Source organism: Hibiscus syriacus, unplaced genomic scaffold (assembly GCF_006381635.1).
Source record: "Hibiscus syriacus cultivar Baekdansim isolate YM2019G1 unplaced genomic scaffold, ASM638163v2 tig00110954_pilon, whole genome shotgun sequence".
In the NCBI taxonomy this organism is placed as follows: domain Eukaryota; kingdom Viridiplantae; phylum Streptophyta; class Magnoliopsida; order Malvales; family Malvaceae; genus Hibiscus; species Hibiscus syriacus.
Window position 1 is genome coordinate 787351 of NW_024062931.1, and position 22110 is coordinate 809460.

Consider the following 22110-nt stretch of genomic DNA (forward strand, 5'->3'; position numbering starts at 1 on the left):
AGGATGGCAGAATGTAATCTTAGAGTCAGACTGAGAAGCATTAATAAAAGCCATCAATGGAAACGGATGCAAAACTTCGGAGATTGTGTCCATAGTTGGCAATGTTCTTCTGTCTCAAAATATAGTGACCTGAGTTGTTGTCATGTCTTTAGGGAACAGAACAAACCAGAGGACTGGGTTGCCAAGAAAATGAGCGAGAGGCAAGGCCCTCATTTGTGGATTCAGCAACCACCTGTTGAGTTGCTATCTCTGCTGTAACACTTTGTTTTGCTATGAATGATAGACTTACTTGAACAACACAAATAATAAGGGGGCCTATATCCATCTAACTGAAACAATTGCCCTCCATAGAAACAGCTTTTGTATTACCTTCCACCATACAGTCTCTTCACGCCACCCTCCCACAATTTTGGCAAGTTGCCCACAATCACACACTTTCATCACGGCTGTCATCTCCCTCTCCATCCTGATTTTTGAGAAATAATACTTGCAGTTATCTGCATGATCCCCAGAAACTCAACGCCATCACAACAGAATATTAAACTGTCTAAAAGAGATATCTAATTATCTAACCAACCTCCCCCACCAGTTTTGGGTTTGCCAACAGTTTCCATTTGTTTGAGTTATTTCCTAACTTTTTCCAACTTCATACAGATATGGGAAATTTATCCAGAACTCGGAATTTCTTGGGACCACTAAACAAGAATATTGCCACAAGTGCAACAACCAAAGAAGGATCTACTGAGCCAGGAAAAATGGTCAGTTGAAATTTGCTTCTACTAACATAAATCTGACGTAGTTTGTGCATAAGACTGGTCTGCATTAGTGAAAGCATTGAATTAGAATGCAAAAATGTGCAGCACTACAACTACAAAGAAAGTATGAAAAAGAACCTATAGTGTATGAACCAGTAACATAATTCAAGTAGGGGCCTATAACAACGATTAAGGAACCAGCAATTGTTTTGTTATACCCCTTAACTAAATGGAACACAAATCAAAAGAGAATGGAAGTGGCAACTGCCGAGTATCAAGGAAAGCAAAATGGATCCTATAATTGCTAACTTGAGTATCGGAGTGCATCCCATGATGTCAACTCTCGTAGCTCTACAGAAGACCATCAACAAGAATCCTATATCCCACATGTGAGACAAGTTTCTAATCCGAATACAGAAGATGATAAAGGAATTTGATTCTATGAACAAACTATTTCATTATATCTCAATGATCTCCTATGTAGGAAACCTATAACAAACTTGGACATAGGACGACACACATCCATAGCTATAAATATGGTTCTGAAGAGAAACCATTTAAAGTGCTAAAAAGGACTTAGAAAAAGTATCCCGAGGAAGCATCTGGAGCTAATATCAGTCAAGTAGTAGTAATTGATTCGGTTCATTGACGCCTTAGTTTGAAAACTGGAACGAGAGTGAATTAAAGATTATACCTGAGCCACAATGGAATCGCCTTTGTAGATGGTGCAAGATCTTTGGAAATGGCAGCCTATGACCTTGAAATCACAAGTTAGCTCTCCTTGTCCTTGATTTTCAGCAACAAGAAATACCTCCAGCTCAGTTCTTGTTAACTTGGTCACTATCCTCTGGACTTTGAATATCAGATCCTTGTCACCTTCATCGCCCTTAAAACCTTGCCACGACCCATCCTTGAATCAGGAAACATATATAAGCATTTACATGTAGGAAATGAGACAAAACTCAACAACGACGACCAGATCTAATCATCTAACTCCTAAGGAGTACTTTCTAATCAACCAAAGTTAAAGAAAAAAAAACAAATTAATAAAATAAAATCATTTTGATGAATTTGCATAGATTGAGAAACTAACATGATGAGGGTAGAGAGAGAACAGAGGATTTCCCGCGGAATCAAGGAGAACCGCCTTGCCGTTTGAAGATGATTTGGGGAATTGACGGTTGACCCTGTAAACGATATTCTCGGAATAATCCGTGAATTCTATGACGCCACGTGGGAGGCCAGGGTGCTTCTTGGAAACGAATAGATCAATCGGGATCGGCGTATTCGCCGGAAATATCGGAGCTGAAGTAGTAGTCATTGGAAAGAGGGAAATTCTCTCACTCAGCTTGTATTATATTTTGGCCAAGAAAATAAGAATAAAGCTTCAGCTTCTAGCCTTACTGGAATGAGATTCCAAAGCCTGCACAAGAAAACGTTAAAACCAAAGGAATGAAGACTGTCTCAAACTTAAGAGTTAGGTTGAAGGGAAACTATTTTTCTGATCATACACTTATTTCTGTATTTTTGTTTTGATTATTTAATTATTTTTTCTTTAAAATTATATTCAATCTACGTTTCATTTCAGTTTTGTTGATCTATCCTAAGTAGGGTTGGTATCCGGTCGGATTAGACCGGATTTTTTTGTTAATTCAACCCGAATTGGAAGATATTATCATATACTCAATCTTACTCAAAAAAAAAATATATATTCCACCTAACATCGACTCGACTCAAATATTTAGAGTATAAATCTGACTTGGCACGACTCGGTATAAAATAAATACTTAATTAAAAAATAGAGATAAGAGGTATTATAATAATTATTCATACATTAATTTAATGAAATTACACTGTTACCCTCGGGTCTGGTCAGTATTTTTTCATCCTCTACTTGAAGCAGAACCTGACCTGAACCTTTTTTTTTAAATCTAACTATCAGATCATGTCTAATTGGAATCTATTGATTTCATATTAAAATGCATCTCTAATCCTAAGGTATGACTGTTGATTTAATATAAATGGTATTCAATACTTACACATTATATCCAATTAATCTTAATTTAAAATAATTTATTAAATCTTTATTATTCAAAAATCCTATCAATATAAATACTTGACACAATATATCTTTTAATTTCTTTTTAAATACATAAAAATTAAAATAACTATTTAAAAAATCAGCGTTCTTCAAGTTTAGAATAAATTTTGTTAAAGATCGGTTCAAATCGTATCTCCGAAATCACAAATTTCTTTGATTTTTTGAATTTAGTAATGTTTTCTCTTATACCCATATTGTGATTATGGGTCTAAGTGTGTGTATGAAGTAAACAAACGTGATCTTAGATGCTTGGCTGGTATACTGCATAATGATGAACTAAGAATATGACAATTTGTTACGTGTAGATATTTAGAATGTGAATGCCCAAAAGGTGTAAGATCATTTACACAGGTAAATGGACTGTGATTTAAAATGGTGGACACGAAACTCTCACTTGTCATGGAGCTCTCAAGAGAAGGACGAATATGTAGGATGGAAACGTCTATAGGGTGATTGATCTCCTCATCTTGTTTTCAATTTTTTTTTCTTAATATAAAAATAAGTGTCTAAATTATGCATCGAAAAATGTTTCAGTGTCTAAATAAATTTTCGTTAAAAATATGTGTTTAATATTTCAAAAATTATATTTAGATGTCTGAACTTTAACAACCATTAAATATCTTTGTTAAGTGACACATGTCATGTATAATTTTGATTTTTTTAAAAATTAAAAAAATAAAAATATTTTTTACATAAAAAAACAACCAAACTGTAGCCTCGCGTGTTCCCTCTCCCCTCTCCCCCTTGCCCTTTCCCCTTTCCTCTGCCCACTTCAATAGGTCGTTGACCGGCTAGTAGTAACCATCATCGTTTGGATTAGGAAGTTGAAATTGTGAATTAGGGATTTGAATTTTGGGGGTTAGATTTAAGATTTTTTTGTCACGATAAAGACGACGATTGATCAATGAGTGGATGACGATGGGTGGGTGATCGTTCGACGATGATGATGGTGGTCGGAGATGGCTGATAACGGTTGATAATGGGGTTGAAATGAGAGATTTTAGTTTTTAGAGTTTTTTATAATTTCAGTAAAAAAAGTGGGGTTTTTTTTGTAAATAAACTATTTCAATTAAAAATAATATTTTTATTATTAAAAAAATTAAAATATAGATGGTGGACATATAAAAGTATAACTGAGAAAACTTTAGACACTTATTTTTAGTGAAAAATTATTTAGACACTAAAATATTTTTAGAGACATAATTTGAACACTTATTTTTATACTAAATCATTTTTTTTTTGTAGGTTTTCAGCATGGACGAAACTAGAATTTTATGTTAAAAAGAGAAAATTTATAAAATTTTAAGAAATATAAACTTATAAAATTTTAAGAAATAAAAAAAAGTATTAATTAAAAATACATAAAATATTAAAATATATAATAATTTAAAATTTTTAAGAGATAATTACTATCAACTACTCTTAAATTTGTCCTTAATTTTCAAAATGTTGTCGACTGTTGAAGTATCTCATTTATTATATTTCTTTCCCTTTTGTGCTCGTACGGATTGTGTTTCCAAAGATTTTTGTTTCTCTTGATCTTTGTCTCTTTGGGCTCTGTTCAGAGCGTGTTAACAGTGTAAGCTTTCCTCTCTTTAAGGAACATTTTAAATTTTAATGAATGAACCGCAAATATATGACGATGAATTCTTATTTCCCCTAAAAAATTGAAAAATGTATTCAATTCAACAATATTTATAAATTATAATGATTAGATGAAATGTTTTATTGATTTCATTTATGTTGTGGAATTCGGGTTAATTTCCACCAATAATAATAAATTCACCTTGAAAACTATTATTTAGGTGACTAGTGTGAAAACTATTGTACTAAAAATCACTCCAAGGTAGATTTTCAGGAAAGATGAGGGGTCACTATGATCCCTCTTAAAACCCACTTTTCTTAGACAAAACTACCAAAACAAGTAATTTTAATAGGATAATAATTAACAACAACTATACCTGACAATATCTATTAAATAGACATAAAAGGAACACCAAAATTTAACGAGGTTCGGCCAAAATTATGCCTATGTCCTCGAACACTATTAAAATAATATTTCACTAATAGAGAAAATATTACAAAGAGAGAAAGAGTACAATAACCTTTAATAGTGAAGAAGGCTTATATTTGTGGGATGCTTAACTAAGGAGGATGAGGCATCTATTTATAACAAAAGAATTTCTCATCCTTATACACAACCAATGTGAGACTTTACCAAAAAACAACGTGGGACTTTGCCAAAAAACCAACAAATCTCCACCTTGGAAAATTTCACACACATCTCTAAAAAATCCAATCTTCAGTAATGTCTGCAAATTCATCTTTCAATTTGTAACAATATTGACCAAGTCTAAACAATGTTTAAACTTGACCGCAGTTACCACTTTTGTCAACATATCAGCAGGATTCTCACATCGATGTGCTTCGTCCTTGTATGGTAAACCTGGTTCTTTGCTAAATTAATAGCACTCTGATTGTCACAGTGCACTTTGATGTGCTTCTGTTCCATTCCCAATTCACCAAGAAACCCTTGAAGCCAAATTGCCTCCTTCACAGCCTCTGTAACTGCCATATACTCTGCCTCTGTAGTAGACAAAGCCACTGTTGACTGTAAGGTGGACTTTCAACTGACTGGTGCCTTTGCAAATGTAAACACATAAATAATAGTTGATTGATGCTTGTCCAAATCACCAGCATAGTCTGAATCACAATACCCAACTACACACTGACCATCTTGTTTGTCCTGCTGAAAGACCAAACCAACATCTACGGTGTTCAGAATATACCGCAGAATCCATTTCACAGCTTGCCAATGCTCCTTTCCAGGATCATGCATATACCTGCTCACAACCCCAACTGCCTGTGAAATATCGGGTCTCGTACACACCATTGCATACATCAAGCTACCAACAACACTTGCGTAAGGAACTTTTGACATGTATTCCCGTTCTGCATCATCCTTAGGTGACATGGATGCACCGAGCTTGAAATGAGGAGCAAGAGGTGTACTAACTGGCTTTGACTTCTCATTCATGCCAAAACATTTAGTAACTTCCTCAGATATTCTTTCTGAGACAAACAAAGTATCCCGAATTTCTTATCCCTTGATATCTCCATGCCTAGAATCTTCTCCGCTTCACCAAGATCCTTCATCTCAAACTCCCTGTTCAATTGAGTCTTTAGTTTCGCAATTTATGTCTGACTCCTGGAAGCTATCAGCATATCATCAACATAAAGAAGAAGATATATATGAGATCCGTCTTGTAGCTTGCGTAAATACACACAATGATCATATTTGTTTCTTGTGTACTTCTGCCCTATCATAAACTTGTCAAATCGCTTGTACCACTGCCTTGGAGATTGCTTCAAACGTACAACAATTTTTCTAATTTGCACACCATCTTTTCTTTTTCAGCAACTTTGAATCCATCTGGCTGAGTCAGTAGATTTCCTCATCCAAGTTTCCATGTAAAAATGCAATTTTTACATCCATCTGAACTAGTTCCAAATCCAACTGCGCTACCAAAGCCAACAAAATTCTGATGGAGGAATGTTTTACAACTGGAGAAAATACTTCATTATAATCAACTCCCTCCGTTTGAGCGTAGCCTTTAGCCACCAATCTTGCTTTGTAGCGGATGTTATTCTTGTCAGGAAATCCATCTTTCTTTGCATATACCCACTTGCACCCAATTGCCTTCTTTTCTTTCGGAAGACTAGCTAGTTTCCACGTTTGATTCTTTTGAAGGGATTGCATTTCTTCATTCATGGCGATCCTCCACTTTTTATGTTCTGAACTTTGGACTGCTTCATTAAAAGTGGCAGGAACGCCATCAATTGTAATTGGTGATGCAAAAGAGACCATATCAGCATAACGAGCAGGTTGTCTAATGGTCCTCTTTTCCTTTTTGAGTGCAAATGATTCATGTTGCTGTGGAGGTTCTTGGGTCTGAACCTCTTCTTCATCTGACTCTTCTTCTACCATAGGAGAGTCAACATCAGTTTCTTTACTGGCTGGGTCAATTCTGCTTTCTTCAAACTCCACTTGTTTGGGAGTTTCATCTGTCTGGTCCAATTTTTCTGAAGTCACTTTTCTCAACATGGTTTCATCAAAGGTAACATCCCTGCTGAAGATTATTTTCTTTGTTTCTGGACACCAAAGATAATAGCCTTTCACACCAGAGGTGATCCCCATAAAGATCACATTCTTTGTTCTTGGATCCAACTTTGACTCCTTAACATGGTAGTATGTAGTGGAACCAAACACATGTAAAGAATTATAATCTGTAGCAGGTTCTCCAAACCATATCTCTAATGGTGTTTTACCACCAATAGCAGTCGATGGTAAGCGGTTGACAAGGTGACAAGCATAGACCAAAGCCTCAGCCCAAAATTCTTTGCTTATCCCAGCATTAGACAACATACACCGAACCTTTTCCACTAATGTCTGGTTCATACGCTCTGCCACCCCATTCTGTTGTGGTGTATTTCTGACAGTGAAGTGCCTGACAATACCTTCTTCTTCACAGACTTTTAGAAATGGATCATTTTTGTACTCTATACCATTGTTTGTTCGGAGACGTTTGATTTTTTTGCCTGTTTGAGTCTCCACCATCTTTTTCCATTTAAGGAAAAATCCTAGCACCTCATCATTTGTCTTCATTGTATACACCCAAACTCTCCGGGAAAAATCATCAACAAAGGTGACATAATAGTGTGTTCCTCCCAATGAAGTTGTCTTGGAAGGCCCCTATATATCTGAATGAACATAATCCAAAATACCTTTAGTATCATGGATTACTGTTCCAAATTTCACCATTGTCTTCTTCCCTTTGATGCAATGCTCACAAAAGCTAATTTACAAGCCCGAGCACCCTTCAATAATCCTTGATCTATCAGCAATTTCAAGGATTTTTCACCAACATGCCCCAAGCGCATATGCCATAACCTGGTTGCTTCTGACTCCTGTTCATCAGTAGAAGCTGTCACTACTGCTGTCCCAACAATTGTACTACCCAGAAAGTAATACGCATTGTTTCTTTTCCGGATTCCCTTCATTATCACCAGTGCACCAGTGATAATCCTCATAATCCCATCTTTTGCCCTCACTTCTAAACCGTTTGACTCTAAGGTTCCCACAGAGATGAGATTTCTCATTAAATCTGGTACATAATAGACACATGTTAAGGTTCTGATTGATCCATCCTGATTCCTTAAGCGAATTGAACAAATCCCAAGTGTGTCAAGAGGGGAATTATTTGCTGTATAGATAATTCTACCTTTTAGTTCTTTAAAATCAAAGAACCATTCTCTATTGGGGGTCATATGGTGGCTACAAGTTGAATCTAACAACCATGAACTGGAATAGCTGGTTAATGACGTAGCAGCGAATGCGAAATCTGAATCTGCATAGTCATACTCGGCCACATTTGATTCTGAGACAACCTTTACCCTTTCAGGTTTGCCTTTATTCTTTAGCCTGGGACATTTTTTCTTCCAGTGCCTTTTTTCTCGACAAAAGGCACATTCATCTTTGCTCAATCTGGACTTTGACTTCGATCTCACTCTTCTTCATTTATTCTGACTCTTCGAACGACCTCTAACAACAAGAGCTTCTTCTTCGACACTTGTGTTTTCTTGTTTGTCTTTTTCTCTCAATTCATAACTATACAAGGAAGCAATTACTTCACTGAGAGACACATCAACCTTCCTATGAAGTAGAGTAGTTTCAAGATACTCAAACTCATCAGGAAGTGATCCCATCAACATCAGAGCTAGATATTCGTCTTCAAAAGTCACGCCCATATTCATCAAATCAGTCACCAGCTGATTAAAGCTAGTAATGTGATCATTCATAGTGGTACCTGGTACATAGTTGAAGCGGAACAATCTCTTTTTCATGTAGAGCTTGTTCTGACCGCTTTTCTTCAAAAATTTCTCCTCCAGTGCCTTCCACAATTTACTTGCAGAAGTTTCCTTAGAAAATGCATATTTCTGCTTTCTAGAAAGACACGATCGAATAGTACCACATGTCAATCTATTGGTCATCTTCCATTCTTTCTCCTCAACATTATCTGGTTTCTCTTCTTCAATAGCAATGTCTAGACCATGCTAAAATAGGGCATCTAGAACCTCACTTTGCCATATGCCGAAATGACCGGTGCCATAAAAAATCTCCACTGCAAATCTAACATTTGTCACAGCATTTCTTGCGGATGTTTTTGTGTAGTATGTCGTTTTTGCTATAAATTCTATTTAATAGATGTCAATGTGGAATGTAAATTACCCCAAGGAAATTTTTTCTGATGTGGAAGATCAGCCTAAGCTGCAACCACAGAGCATACTAAAATAAACCAAGAGCTCCGATACCAATTGTTGTGGAATTCGGGTTAATTTCCACCAATAATAACAAATTCACCTTGAAAACTATTATCTAGGTGACTAGTGTGAAAACGATTGTACTAAAAATCAACCTAAGGTAGATTCCCAAGAAAGAGGAGGGGTCGCAATGGTCCCTCTTAAAACCCACTTTCCTTAGACAGAACTACCAAGACAAGTAATTTTAATAGGATAATAATTAACAACTATACCCAACAATAGCTATTAAATAGACATAAAAGAACACCAAAAATTAATGAGGTTCGACCAAAATTATGCCTATGTCCTCGAACACTACTAAAATAATTTCACTAATAGAGAAAATATTACAAAAAGAGAAAGAGTACAAATAGCCTTTAATAATGAAGAAGACTTATATTTGTGGGATGCTTAACTAAGGTGGAGGAGGGCTCTATTTATAACAAAAGAATTTCCCCTCCTCCTTATACACAACCAATGTGGGACTTTGCCAAAAAACCAACAATTTATTTGTATTTGTATTTGTTTTTAATTTTATGTAGGTCTATATGATAATTTAATTTTTTTATTTATTGTTATGTTTTAAAATACGATGCTTTATTAAAACTTGAACAAGTTTTTTATCTTTATAATTATTATCTTATTAAGATAAATATTTTGATATTTATTTATTTTAAATAGTTTTTATTTAAGAAAAAGAGAAAAATAATTTTACTCCTAATAAATATCAAACTCATATTGATATTAATTATCTCAGGATAATATCAACTTTGTAAAAGATAACATGATTGGTATAGCTCATGATCTTTATATGGAAGAGTTTGATAACTTATTAACAATTCCATGGAGTATTTATCCAATGTGCATTCGGTTATTTCTTATTTAAAGATTACAAAGCTTCCAATTGTGAGTTGTATTACTAATCACAAGTGTTTTTTCCCTCTCTTAATTCTCAGAATTTTGTCCTGATTAGTTTAGATCGATTTGTCGTACACCTGATTTGAGTAAATGAGTCTCCCAACATAGATTTTCTATATACACAAGACCTCGAACTCAATACTTACACAAGATCTCGAACTCAATACTTGCTTAAACAATATCAAAGTTCCAATATGGGATGTTCTTTTTACAATCATTTTTGTCAATAATTTTTATTTTTATTCAGCATAACACATCACCATTATACCATGATGATTACAAATAAATATGTCAGTCATTGAACTCTCGACAGATAATGCACATGCATGCATCTATCGGGAGTCCAACAGTTGAAATACTTGTTCGCGATCATCATGGTTTAGTGATGCATGTCATGCTATCCTCATTTCAGGTTCATACGACACTGACATCATCGAGACGGTTGTTATCACTTGCAATATCCGTAAAACAACCGATTTGAATCATCCTCATATTTGTATTGGAAGCGATGTCGCAAATGTGATGCATCAACTGACCTCTTAGTAGCTTGATATGTTTGTTTTTGGGTTCCACCTAGTCGAAGCCCATCAATTCTTTTATGTCCATTGCCACATTCGAATCAAATGCATTTGTTGATTTGCTAATGTAGTTGTCCACGACTTGGTTCGCTTTGCTTTATCTATTTCTATACCTTATATTATGTCTATAATTTTCTTTCTTGTATTTCAGATGTTTTATTTTCTAATATCATTTACGATTACATAAATTGTCCTTTTAAAAAAAATAATTTTGATTATATTTTTTTAATGTATTTCAAGTTATACAAACAACCATTCATGCTAAACAATTAATAATAATGAGTTGAATTTGAATATTTTAACGAGTATAGCTTGTGACCACATTCATGTGTGGTCCGGTTTCCGGTGGCACCACCGGACTTGCTATTTAGTTGGTCTGCATTGCTCCGTCATTCTCGTAGTCTTTATAATTATGATCTTATCAAGATAAGGAAGATGGTATTTATTTTTTGAATAATTTCTATCTAAAAAACAGAAAATATTGAACCCACGTATTAAGATATTGATATTAATTGTTTCAAGATAATATCAACATTGTGAAAGATAACATGATTGGTATAGCTCCATGATCTTTATAAGGAAGAGTTTGATAACTTATTAACAGCTGGTTTTTTTCTGTCCTAGTGAAGTAAATGGGTAAATTATTTGAGAGAATGTGGAAGTAGAAGTTTATTTTGAGATCTACGATATTTTCTACAATGTTTATGAAACTCGTCACATCAAAGTGACGAGTTCTAGGGGTGGCAATCGGGTGGGGGGAAAACCGAAAATTGTGGGGATCCGAACCACATGATGAGAAATAACTGAAATCTTCATCCACGGGGATGGGGATGGGGAAGTTATATCCCCGAAGCTCAAATGGGGATGGGGACATGGTTTGCTATATCTGAACCGTGGGGATAACCGAACCGTATCCGTGTGACTAATCGTGGGGATCCCCGAAAAATATCTGTGAGATTACGTGTTGCCATTGTTACATCTCAAATGAACTAAAATTGAAGTTTATATTTTTTTCTCATTTAATATACATTGATTTGTTAAGATTGAAAAATGTTAAGATTGTACATATACATTAGGTGTTAGATGAATATTGACGTTTGAAACTTTCATATTATAGATAATATCAATTTAAGACAATTAATATATCTTACTAGTTTTAGGTGTTGTAAAAATGTTTGTTTATTTTTTTTTGGATGAGGATTAACCGAAACCCGCAGGGATTCGTAAGGGATGGGTACGGGGACAAAAAAATTCCCGAAGATGTATAAGATGAGTTCAAAATCGAAGCATCCAGGAAGCTTGCTTTTCAATTTAAGATGGTCCGTAAGGTTAAAGAACTTAGAATAGATATTTCATGAGATTGCTGCATTGAAAAAAGATTTTCATCTTGTCCAGAGACATGATGGCCCAAGGCACTAGCACAGGGAGGTTCCAACGGTTGCCGATGCTTTCTTTATCTTTCGAGGTCTACATTCGAGGTATTGCCGAAATGGATCGGTGTCTCTCGACTTTTATTACTGTCCCAACATCAAGAAGCTACCCGACTCGATTTGTAAGTTGCAAAATTTACAAACTCTGTTTTTCCATGGTTGTGGCCAAATTGATACATGATCAATCTGAGACTTTTATCATTAACTACGAATCAACGAGATCTTCGGGGTCGTGGATTAGAACACTTGAAATCCCTTCCAATTTTATTCATTTAGGACTGTTGGAATCTGGAAATCTTGTTCCATGGGATACAAAAACTCACACCCCTTCATACAAGGTGTATTATTGGTAGCAGAAAAAGCTAGTAGACATCATTACAGTTGACATACAAAGTAAACTTAAACCATACCGATAAGTTGACACCAAAAGTATAGACCAAACTGAAGCTTAGTACATCTTAATTTCATAGCTACGTTCTGTTGCATATTTAACCTGAGTGTCTTGCTCCTCCTCGCTTATAAGCCCGTTGTTATTTGCGTCAGCATGATGAAGTCCTGCTCTAAGTGCTCGCCGTCCTTGGAAACGTAAACCAAGGCTGCTGGAGGCTTTCTTGAGCTCTTCCTTACTGAGGCGACCATTTCGATCAAGGTCAAAGCGTTTAAAAATCGTCATCACTTGGTCGACATTGATAGGATCCACAGGTGGATCGTTAGGTGACCAATCTTCTTTCTTTTTGCCCCCTTTCCTTCTGCACCTTTTATCGACATTGAGAGAATCCATAGGAGGAGATATGGAAGTATAGGACAGGGAGACCCCAACCTCTCTATAGAAGAATATATGTTTTTCTTTGCGCCTTCCTGATCTGATATTTATAGCAGGGCCAAGCTTTAATAGAGAAGGGATATTTATTAATTTCTCCTAATTATCTTCTTCCTTGCAAGATTATGAAGAATCAGAATTTAATTCAGATTACATTCTGCAAATTGCCACATAAAATATTATTTCCACCAGAAAATGGGAGAGAATAAGGTTCCTGGTAATCTTCCACATGTATTCATTTTAGTTTCTGGTTAATTGTATTTGGGTTTCTTTTTGATGCTTGATGATTAAGCTAATTTCTTAGGGTAAAGTACACAAACAGTCATTAAGTCCATCTGCTATTAAAAATTATAAAATGACCATTCGATTAAAGAATGTTACTTTATTAAGTCCACCAACTATTAAAAATTATAAAATTGTCATCCAACTATTTATTATTTTTTAAATTCGTGCATTTCCTTTAAAAAACTGACAGTTGTGTAACTTGACGTTAACATTAACATGATAATAAGATTATTTGAGACTGAGAAAAGATTCTATTATATCACAATTTGAAAACTATAGAAAAGTGGATTCCTCCGCTTTCAATGACAAGATTTGGGAACCATTGTAGAGGTGGTAAAGAGACTCAAAATTGAAAGTACGAAATTTGTGCCAAAACAAATTAAAATGAAATTAATTCTAAATATTTTTATTATTTTCAATGCATAAACATTTATAGTTAAGGTTTTATTAGTTATACAAAGGTTGAAATTATACCGTGAGAATTTATATTATCCTTTCGTAATTATTATTTAAAATATTTCCTTAAAATTTGTCTTAGTCGTCATTTTAAATATATTAAAAATTATCATATTTTGAATAATTTCTTAATAAATTATATTTAAATTTAAAAAATTAAATTTAGTAAAATCTCAAACAACTTATTTTAACTATCAATTAAAAAAAATCTAAAAAGTTATTCAAATAACTAAACAAAATTGAAATTTTGTAAATTATCACATAAGATCATTCGCTTACCACATAATTATCATTAAAAATACATATTTAAACTTAATTGTTAAAACACAAAATAATATAATTATACTTAAACTGGTTACTGATATTTATTTAAAAAATATTATACAAAAAATTATATAGGTAGTGAAATGAGAAATTTAATTGAAATTTTAAAATAAAGGAGTGATAATGAAATTGTTATCTTAAACCTAACTTAAAATAGTCAATTTAAAAATTAAAAAAGAGAGAACATTTTAGATAGAGTACATTTTGTACTTTCTGTATATTAAGCGTTTACAAATTAAAATAAAATAATATTGAAATAAAAGGGGAGTGTGAGAAGTGAAAAGAAAAAGATGGAGGGAGGTTTAGGTTTAATTATTAAGTTGTTAGCTTTGGTGTTGTTTACATCTAGGGGAAGCACAATCAAATCGTGCTGCTTGTAATTGTGTCACCTTGTTACGCTTACTACTATACAATCATACAAAATTAATCATTTTTTACTTATTGTTTTTGTGCTTGTCGGCCATCGTCTCCACCATCCCATGTTAACCTATTGCAATCACCGTTATTGTTATTGTCATCGTCACCTCCATTGTTATCGTTATTACTACCATCATTACTATCGTCACCACCACCATCACCACCAGTTAATAAAACAAACCCATAGCCCCAAAATCCACCAAAAATGGTTAAACCAAATCCGTTCATACCACTATCACCACCACCAGTAGTAACTAAGCCAAACCAATGGTTAAACCAAATACGTCTATACCACCACCATCAATGACTAAACCAAACCCACAACCCAAAATCCACCAACAATGATTAAACCAAATTCGTCCATGTCACCACCACCATCAGTGACTAAACTAAACTCAGTCCCAAAATCTACCAATAATGGTTAAATCAAATTCGTCCCCAAAATCCACCAACCATGGTTAAACCAAATCCGTACATGCCACCACCATCATCAGTGACTAAATCAAACCCACATTCCCAAAATTCACCAACAATAGTTAAATCAAATCCATCCATACCACCACTATCAGTGACTAAACTAAACCCACAACCCCAAAATCCACCAACGATGGTTAAACCAAGTTCGTCCATGCCACCACCACCATCAGCGACTAAACCAAACCCAAAGCCCAAAATCTACGAACAATGGTTAAACCAAATCCATCCATTTAAGCACCACCACCACCAGTTGTGGTCAGTTCAACTCCGTCGACTCCTTTGAGCATTTGCCAAGTACCAAAAGATTACCATTATATTGTGAGAAGAGATAAGCGGTGTTGGTGTTCGATGGAGAGTTATGACATCGGGTGTTTTGAAAAGATTTGGAGAGCAAAACCAAAATATGATGATTCCATACAGATTGATAAATATTGTTGTGATGCTTTTCGGGCGGTGGATGAAATTTGTAGTATAATCTTTGCACGAAATATATTTTTTCACCGACACTGCTCGCGATTTTATTAGGATTTCGAGGTTGTTTTATGCATCAGATTCTTCGTTTTTTAGGCATCATTTTTTGTTTAGTTAATTTTAATAAAATTTCAGTTCTAAAGATATGAAATACTTATTTGCCGTTTTTTTTAGGTATTCAACTTTGCTTCAACCGTTGCTCATGCATTCTTCGATCACAAATTAATTATGACTTTAAGCAGCAATTTCTTTAGTTTTTGTACTAATATAATTTGCCATGTCATCTCATAATTTGCCATGTCATCTCATGGGGTGTTGAAATTCTTCAATGGAAGGACTCTCTGACTATTATAATTTTTATGTAATTGTCAGAGTCCTCCTCCCATTAAAGAATTCTTAAACATTGTTGTCAGTAACAAGGAAAAGAGATATGATATGAAAGTATTTTCCATGTAAGGTTTCATACGTAAAATGATATAATAAATAAATTAAAACTAGAAAGAGTCTTTTCATGCTGCACCTCTAATGCAGGATACTTGAATATGAATTACCTTGAAGATGAACAAGACAAATTCACCGACTCCTCTTTTGGTTCATTTTGCATGATCATGGACGATTCCAAGAAAGCTGGAACTGTTGTGTTCTTAGAGTTGTTTTACTTGAGTTTTCTAGTTATTAGCATTTGCAATGTGATCTCGGAAGCTGCTTGTCTTGAAAGTGAGAGACAAGCTCTTCTGAGGTTCAAACAAGACCTGATAGATTCCGCAGACCGGCTTGCGTCTTGGAGCAGCAGTGGGGGCAACTGTTGTGACTGGAATGGACTTGTATGTGACAATGTAACCGGTCGTGTCGTTCAGCTTCATCTCGGAAATCGCCATCATCCGGATTATGATAAGGCCGCCCCAGGCAAGCCTTTCGAAAGATCTCGATTGAGTGGTGATAATATGTTAGAGAGTGTGGTTACTGAGGTTCATTTCTCTAATGTCACGAGATTGAGGTTACTTCAGGCTTCGGGAAATCCTGGACTGAATTTGAAAGTGAGTCCTGGTTGGTTGGGTTCTACCTTTCCAACTCAGGACTATAGCTTCGTCATCATGGAATTTAGGGCCGAGATTTCCCCGTTGGCTACGTTCCCAGAAGGATTTTCTGTTTCTGGATAAATCCGATGCAGGGATCGTTGATACAATTCCTGACTGGTTTTGGAACTTGTCATCTCAGTTCTTTTATATGAATATTTCTCACAATCAAATACAAGGGAAAGTTGCTCAATTCTCAACACAAATCCTCCAGCTGGTTATGCATCATCCATTGATCTGAGCTCTAATTTCCTCCAGGGTTCATTACCCTGTTTGCCATCCAATGTCGGAACGTTAGATCTTTCGAACAATTCATTTTCAGAGTCGATGTCACCCTTGTTGTATTGGAAGAAAGTCAAAGGGGTGGGCACCGTCTGTGTGAAGAAAGAGGCTGCAAAGTCATATAAAGGCTGCCGAAAGTGCAAATTAAATGCACAGAAAATTTTCAATTTTCGGTGCAGCTATATTTGAAAGTGAGAAGGGTATATCTCAAAATTAGTCATTGAACTTTATGGTATTTTCAAAGATTAGTCCCTAAGCTTCAACTTATAAATACCCTAGCTCACTTAGCTTCAAAATCATCCCAAAATTTTTCCAGTTCTCTCTCAAGTGTGTTTTGTAAACACCTGTAATTTTTCTCTTTAGTAAAAGATCTACAGCAGTCCGGAGACGTAAGCACAATTGCATGAACTCCGTTATCAATTTTTCGGGTATTATTTTTTCCGCTTTTATTTTGTATTCTCACTAATCTGACTATAGGAAAATTACTTGTTACTCGTTTATTTCCCAACAACTGGTATCAGAGCTTTTGGGTTGTGAATTTTGTCAATTTTTTGCGAGGTTGCTATTCATTACTATTCACGTAAATAGTAAATTTCATGAATAGTAAAATTTTGTCGGCGATACGAATTTGTCGACGAAGGTGTTATAATACACGGTGGTTCGTACAAATTGTCAGAAACGATCTGAAGAAGCCAGATTCAAGTGGGAGCGATGGCTGTAAACGAAGGGAAGGTGAAAATTGAAAAGTTCGATGGTGCGAACTTTGGCTTTTGGAAGATGCAGATCGAAGATTTTATGTACCAGAAAAATCTATATCAACCCCTCTCAGGAAAGCAACCAGATGGCATGAAAAATGAAGACTGAGCTCTTCTCGACCGACAAGCCCTCGGAGTTATCCGACTGACGTTGTCCCAAAATGTTGCTTTCAACATAGCAAAGGAAAAGACCACGGCGGATCTTATGGCGACTCTCTCCAGTATGTATGAGAAGCCATCGGCCTCAAACAAAGTTCATTTGATGAGGCGATTATTCAATTTGCGGATGACGGAATGGGCATCAGTGGCTCAACACCTGAATGAACTCAACACAATCACAACCCAATTGAGTTCCGTGGAAATTGAATTCGATGATGAAGTTTGAGCTTTAATTCTCTTATCATCTCTACCAGACAGTTGGAATGCTACTGTTACAGCAGTTAGCAGCTCGTCGGGAAATAGTAAATTGAAATTCGATGATGTTCGGGATCTGGTACTGAGCGAAGAAATTCGACGGAGATAATCGGGTGAAGCATCAACCTCCTCAGCCTTGCACACGGAGTCCAGAGGGAGAACTTCAGAAAGAAATTCAAATTGTGGCATATCGAAATCCAGACGGGGAAAATCAAGAACGGGAAAAAAGATTTTACCTGTTATAATTGTGGCAAGAATGGTCACTTTAAAAGGGATTGTCGAGCACTGAAGAAAGATACCGGCGCACAGGAATCTACAAACATGACAGAGGAGACAGGTGATGACATGATTCTAAGCGTCAACAGTCTGATTTAATCATGGATCTTGGATTCAGGGGCATCTTTCCACTCCACCCCATGCCGAGAAATCATGGAGAACTATGTCAGTGGTGATTTTGGGAAGGTTCATCTAGCTGATAATGAAACCTTGAAGATCGTCGGAAAAGGAGACATCCGACTAAAGCTGCCAAACCAAACAACCTGGAAGCTGACAGGAGTGAGACATATTCCTGGCCTCAAAAGAAATCTGATTTCTATAGGACAGTTTGATGGAGAAGGTTATAGTACAACCTTTTCAGGCTGTGAATGGAAGATTACCAAAGGAGCACTCGTCATTGCTCGTGGTAAGAAGACTGGTACTCTCTATGTAACTTCAAATTTAGAGAATATCATTGCAGCCGCAGATGCTGATGGAAAATCAAACCTATGGCACCAAAGGCTTGGTCATATGAGCGAGAAAGGGATGAAGACACTTTTATCAAAAGGGAAGCTGTCGGATCTAAAGAATGTAGATGTCGGACTATGCGAGGATTGCATCTTTGGCAAACAAAAGAAAGTCAGCTTTGCAAAGAATGGTAAGACACCCAAGGCTGAAAAGTTAGAGTTGGTTCATACTGATGTATGGGGACCATCTCTTGCAGGCTCATTATATTATGTCACCTTCATCGATGATTCTACAAGGAAGTGTGAGTTTATTTTCTGAAGAAGAAATCAGAAGTCTTTGATACCTTCAGAAAATGGAAGGCCATGGTGGAAAATGAGAATGGTCTGAAAGTTAAGCGGTTGAGGTCTGACAATGGAGGAGAGTACAAAAATAGGAGATTCAGAGATTTCTGCGCAAACAATGGGATCAAGATGGAGGCAACAGTTCCCATGACACCGCAGCAGAATGGCGTAGCAAAGTGCATGAACAGAACTCTGAATGAACGTGCCAGAAGCATGAGGATACATGCCGGATTACCCAAATTTCTATGGGCTGAAGCTATCAACACTGCAGCTTACCTGATCAACCGTGGGCCCTCAGTTCCTTTGGATGGCATAATACCAGAGGAAGTTTGGAGCAAGAAAGAAATAAACCTTTCACACTTAAGAGTGTTTGGTTGTATTTCTTATGTACACATAGACTCTGCTGAAAGAAGTAAACTTGATGCTAAGTCCAACAAATGTGCCTTTGTTGGTTATGTCGGTGATGAGTTCGGTTACCAGTTTTGGGACTATGAAAATCGGAAGATCATCAGAAGCAGAGATGTCATTTTCAATGAGAATGTGATGTACAAAGATAGGTCAACTGTAGAATCAAGCAGCTCCAATACCAAAGCTGAAACAAAGGAATTTGTTGAGTTCGAGGAGATTTCTAGAAATGATGTTCAGATCAATCCTGAAGCAGTTCAAGAAGAACCAGGCACACCAGAACTGAGACGCTCCTCCCGAATTCCTAAACCAACCCAACGGTATTCTCCTTATTTGCACTACTTGTTGTTGACTGACAATGGTGAACCAGAGTGCTATGATGAAGCAATGCAAGTGGAGGATTCAGTCAAGTGGGATCTTCCATGAAAGATGAGATGGACTCGCTTATGTCAAATCAGACATGGGAATTAGCTGAATTACCACCAGGCAAGAAAGCGCTCCACAACAAGTGGATTTACAGGATCAAAGAAGAGCACGATGGGAGTAAACGCTACAAAGCAAGATTGGTTGTCAAAGGCTTTCAGCAAAAAGAAGGTATTGACTACAATGAAATTTTCTCTCCAGTCGTAAAACTGTCTACAATCAGACTGGTGTTGAAAATTATAGCTGCAGAGAATTTACATCTTGAGCAGTTAGATGTAAAAACAGCTTTCTTCATGGAGATTTGGAGGAAGAAATCTATATGAGACAGCCAGAAGGCTTCATAGAGGCAGGCAAGAAAAAACTGGTATGCAGGTTGAAGAAGAGCTTGTTGGTTTAAAACAAGCTCCTAGACAATGGTACAAGAAGTTCGATAGTTTCATGAGTAGCAGTGGTTTTACCAGATGCCAAGAAGATCATTGTTGCTACATCAAGAGGTTCGACAATAGCTTCATTATTTTATTGTTGTATGTTGATGACATGCTCGTTGCAGGCTCAGACATGCAAGAGATTATAAACTTGAAGCAAAATTTGTCGAAGCAGTTTGCTATGAAGGATCTGGGCGCTGCAAAGCAGATTCTTAAGATGAGGATTAAGAGAGACACAAAGTCGGGGACTTTGATGTTATCACAGGCAAGATGCAACATGCTAAACCAGTAAGTACACCTTTAGGTGTTCATTTCAGACTCTCCAAAGAACAGTCACCAAAGACGGAGGAAGAACGTGCACACATGGTGAAAGTGTCGTATGCCTCAGCAATTGGAAGTCTGATGTATGACATGGTTTGTACTAGACCAGATATTGCTCATGCAGTGGGAGCTGTTAGCAGGTACATGAATAATCCGGGCAAAGTACACTGGGAAGCAATCAAATGGATACTCATATATCTGCGGGGTACTACAAACAAAGCACTTTGTTTCAAAGGTGGATACGATACTGACAGGCTATGTAGATGCTGACTTAGCCGGAAATGTTGACATCAGAAGAAACACTATAGGGTATGTCTATACTTTAGGAGAACCGTAGTGAGTTGGGTTTCTCAACTACAGAAGATAGTTGCTCTCTCCACAACTGAAGCAGAATATGTCGCTGTTACGGAAGCCAGCAAGGAGATGGTTTGGCTCCAAAGTTTCTTAGAAGAGTTAGGCAAGAAATAAGAAAACAATGTCTTGTATTGCGACAGTCAAAGTGCTATTCATCTAGCGAAGAATCCGTCTTTTCATTCCATAACGAAGCATATACAATTGAGATATCATTTTATCCGGTCTCTTTTGGAAGATGGGATTTTGAAACTTGAAAAGATTAGTGGAGCTCAAAATTCGGCAGAAATATTGACAAAGACGGTGACTACGGACAAACTGAAGTTGTGTTCAGCTTCAGTTGGCATGCTAGAATAACAAGACCAGAAATGCTGCTGCATGATCAAGGTGTGAAGACAGATTAAAATCAGTTTCAAGTGGGAGATTGTTGGAAGAAAAGTCAAAGGGGTGGGCACCGCCAGTGTGAAGAAAGAGGCTGCAAGGTCATAGAAAGGGAGCTGCCGAAAGTGCAAATTAAATGCACAGAAAATTTTCAATTTTCGGTGCAGCTATATTTGAAAGTGAGAAGGGTATATCTCAAAATTAGTTATTGAACTTTAGGGTATTTTCAAAGATTAGTTCCTAAGCTTCAACTATAAATACCCTAGCTCACTTAGCTTCAAAATCATCACAAAATTTTCCATTTCTCTCTCAAGTGTGTTTTGTAAACACCTGTAATTTTTTCTTTAGTAAAAGATCTGCAGCAGTCCGGAGACGTAAGCACAATTGCCTGAACTCCGTTATCAATTTTTCGGGTATTATTTTTTCCGCTTTTATTTTGTATTCTCACTAATATGTCTATAAGGAAATTACTTGTTACTCGTTTATTTCCCAACATGTTGTGCTGCAAGATGGAGGAACCAAAGAGCTTGGGAACTCTTCATTTAGCCGATAATTATCTATCTGGACCAACTCTCTGGTGCAATCCCTGCAAGTATATTGAAATTGACGTACTTGAGTTACTTGAACGTGGCATACAACAGTTTAACGGGGGAGATTCTGACAGGCACTCAACTCCAAAGTTTCAATGCATCAAATTTTGCTGGTAACAACCTTTGCCTCCAGTTACAGATAACTGCACCATAAATGCTGAGAAACGTGGTGATGCTGGAAATAGTGATGGATCAGAGGGTTGACTTGAAGTTGATTGGTTTTTGTTTTAC

The 22110-nt window shown here is 36.3% G+C and overlaps 1 protein-coding gene and 1 pseudogene across 4 annotated transcripts; one reads left to right on the forward strand and one right to left on the reverse strand.

The window, feature by feature from the left end:
• Positions 1-16360, reverse strand: LOC120148221 (protein LURP-one-related 7-like). 4 transcript variants are annotated; one of them, XM_039161392.1, is made up of 5 exons: positions 16357-16360; positions 13054-13061; positions 1849-2082; positions 1450-1665; positions 1-466 (listed from the first exon to the last, which is right to left on the reverse strand). In XM_039161392.1, exons 3-5 carry the CDS (start codon positions 2074-2076, stop codon positions 428-430), a joined length of 483 nt encoding a protein of 160 aa, XP_039017323.1. In that variant the 5' UTR covers positions 2077-2082; positions 13054-13061; positions 16357-16360; the 3' UTR covers positions 1-427. The 4 variants fall into 4 exon arrangements, with proteins under 4 accessions (XP_039017323.1, XP_039017321.1, XP_039017319.1 ...); XM_039161390.1 differs by having other exon boundaries at positions 1-497; XM_039161388.1 differs by lacking the exon at positions 1-466 and adding an exon at positions 602-817.
• Positions 7354-22110, forward strand: part of LOC120148218 — a 21208-nt pseudogene continuing 6451 nt past the window's right edge.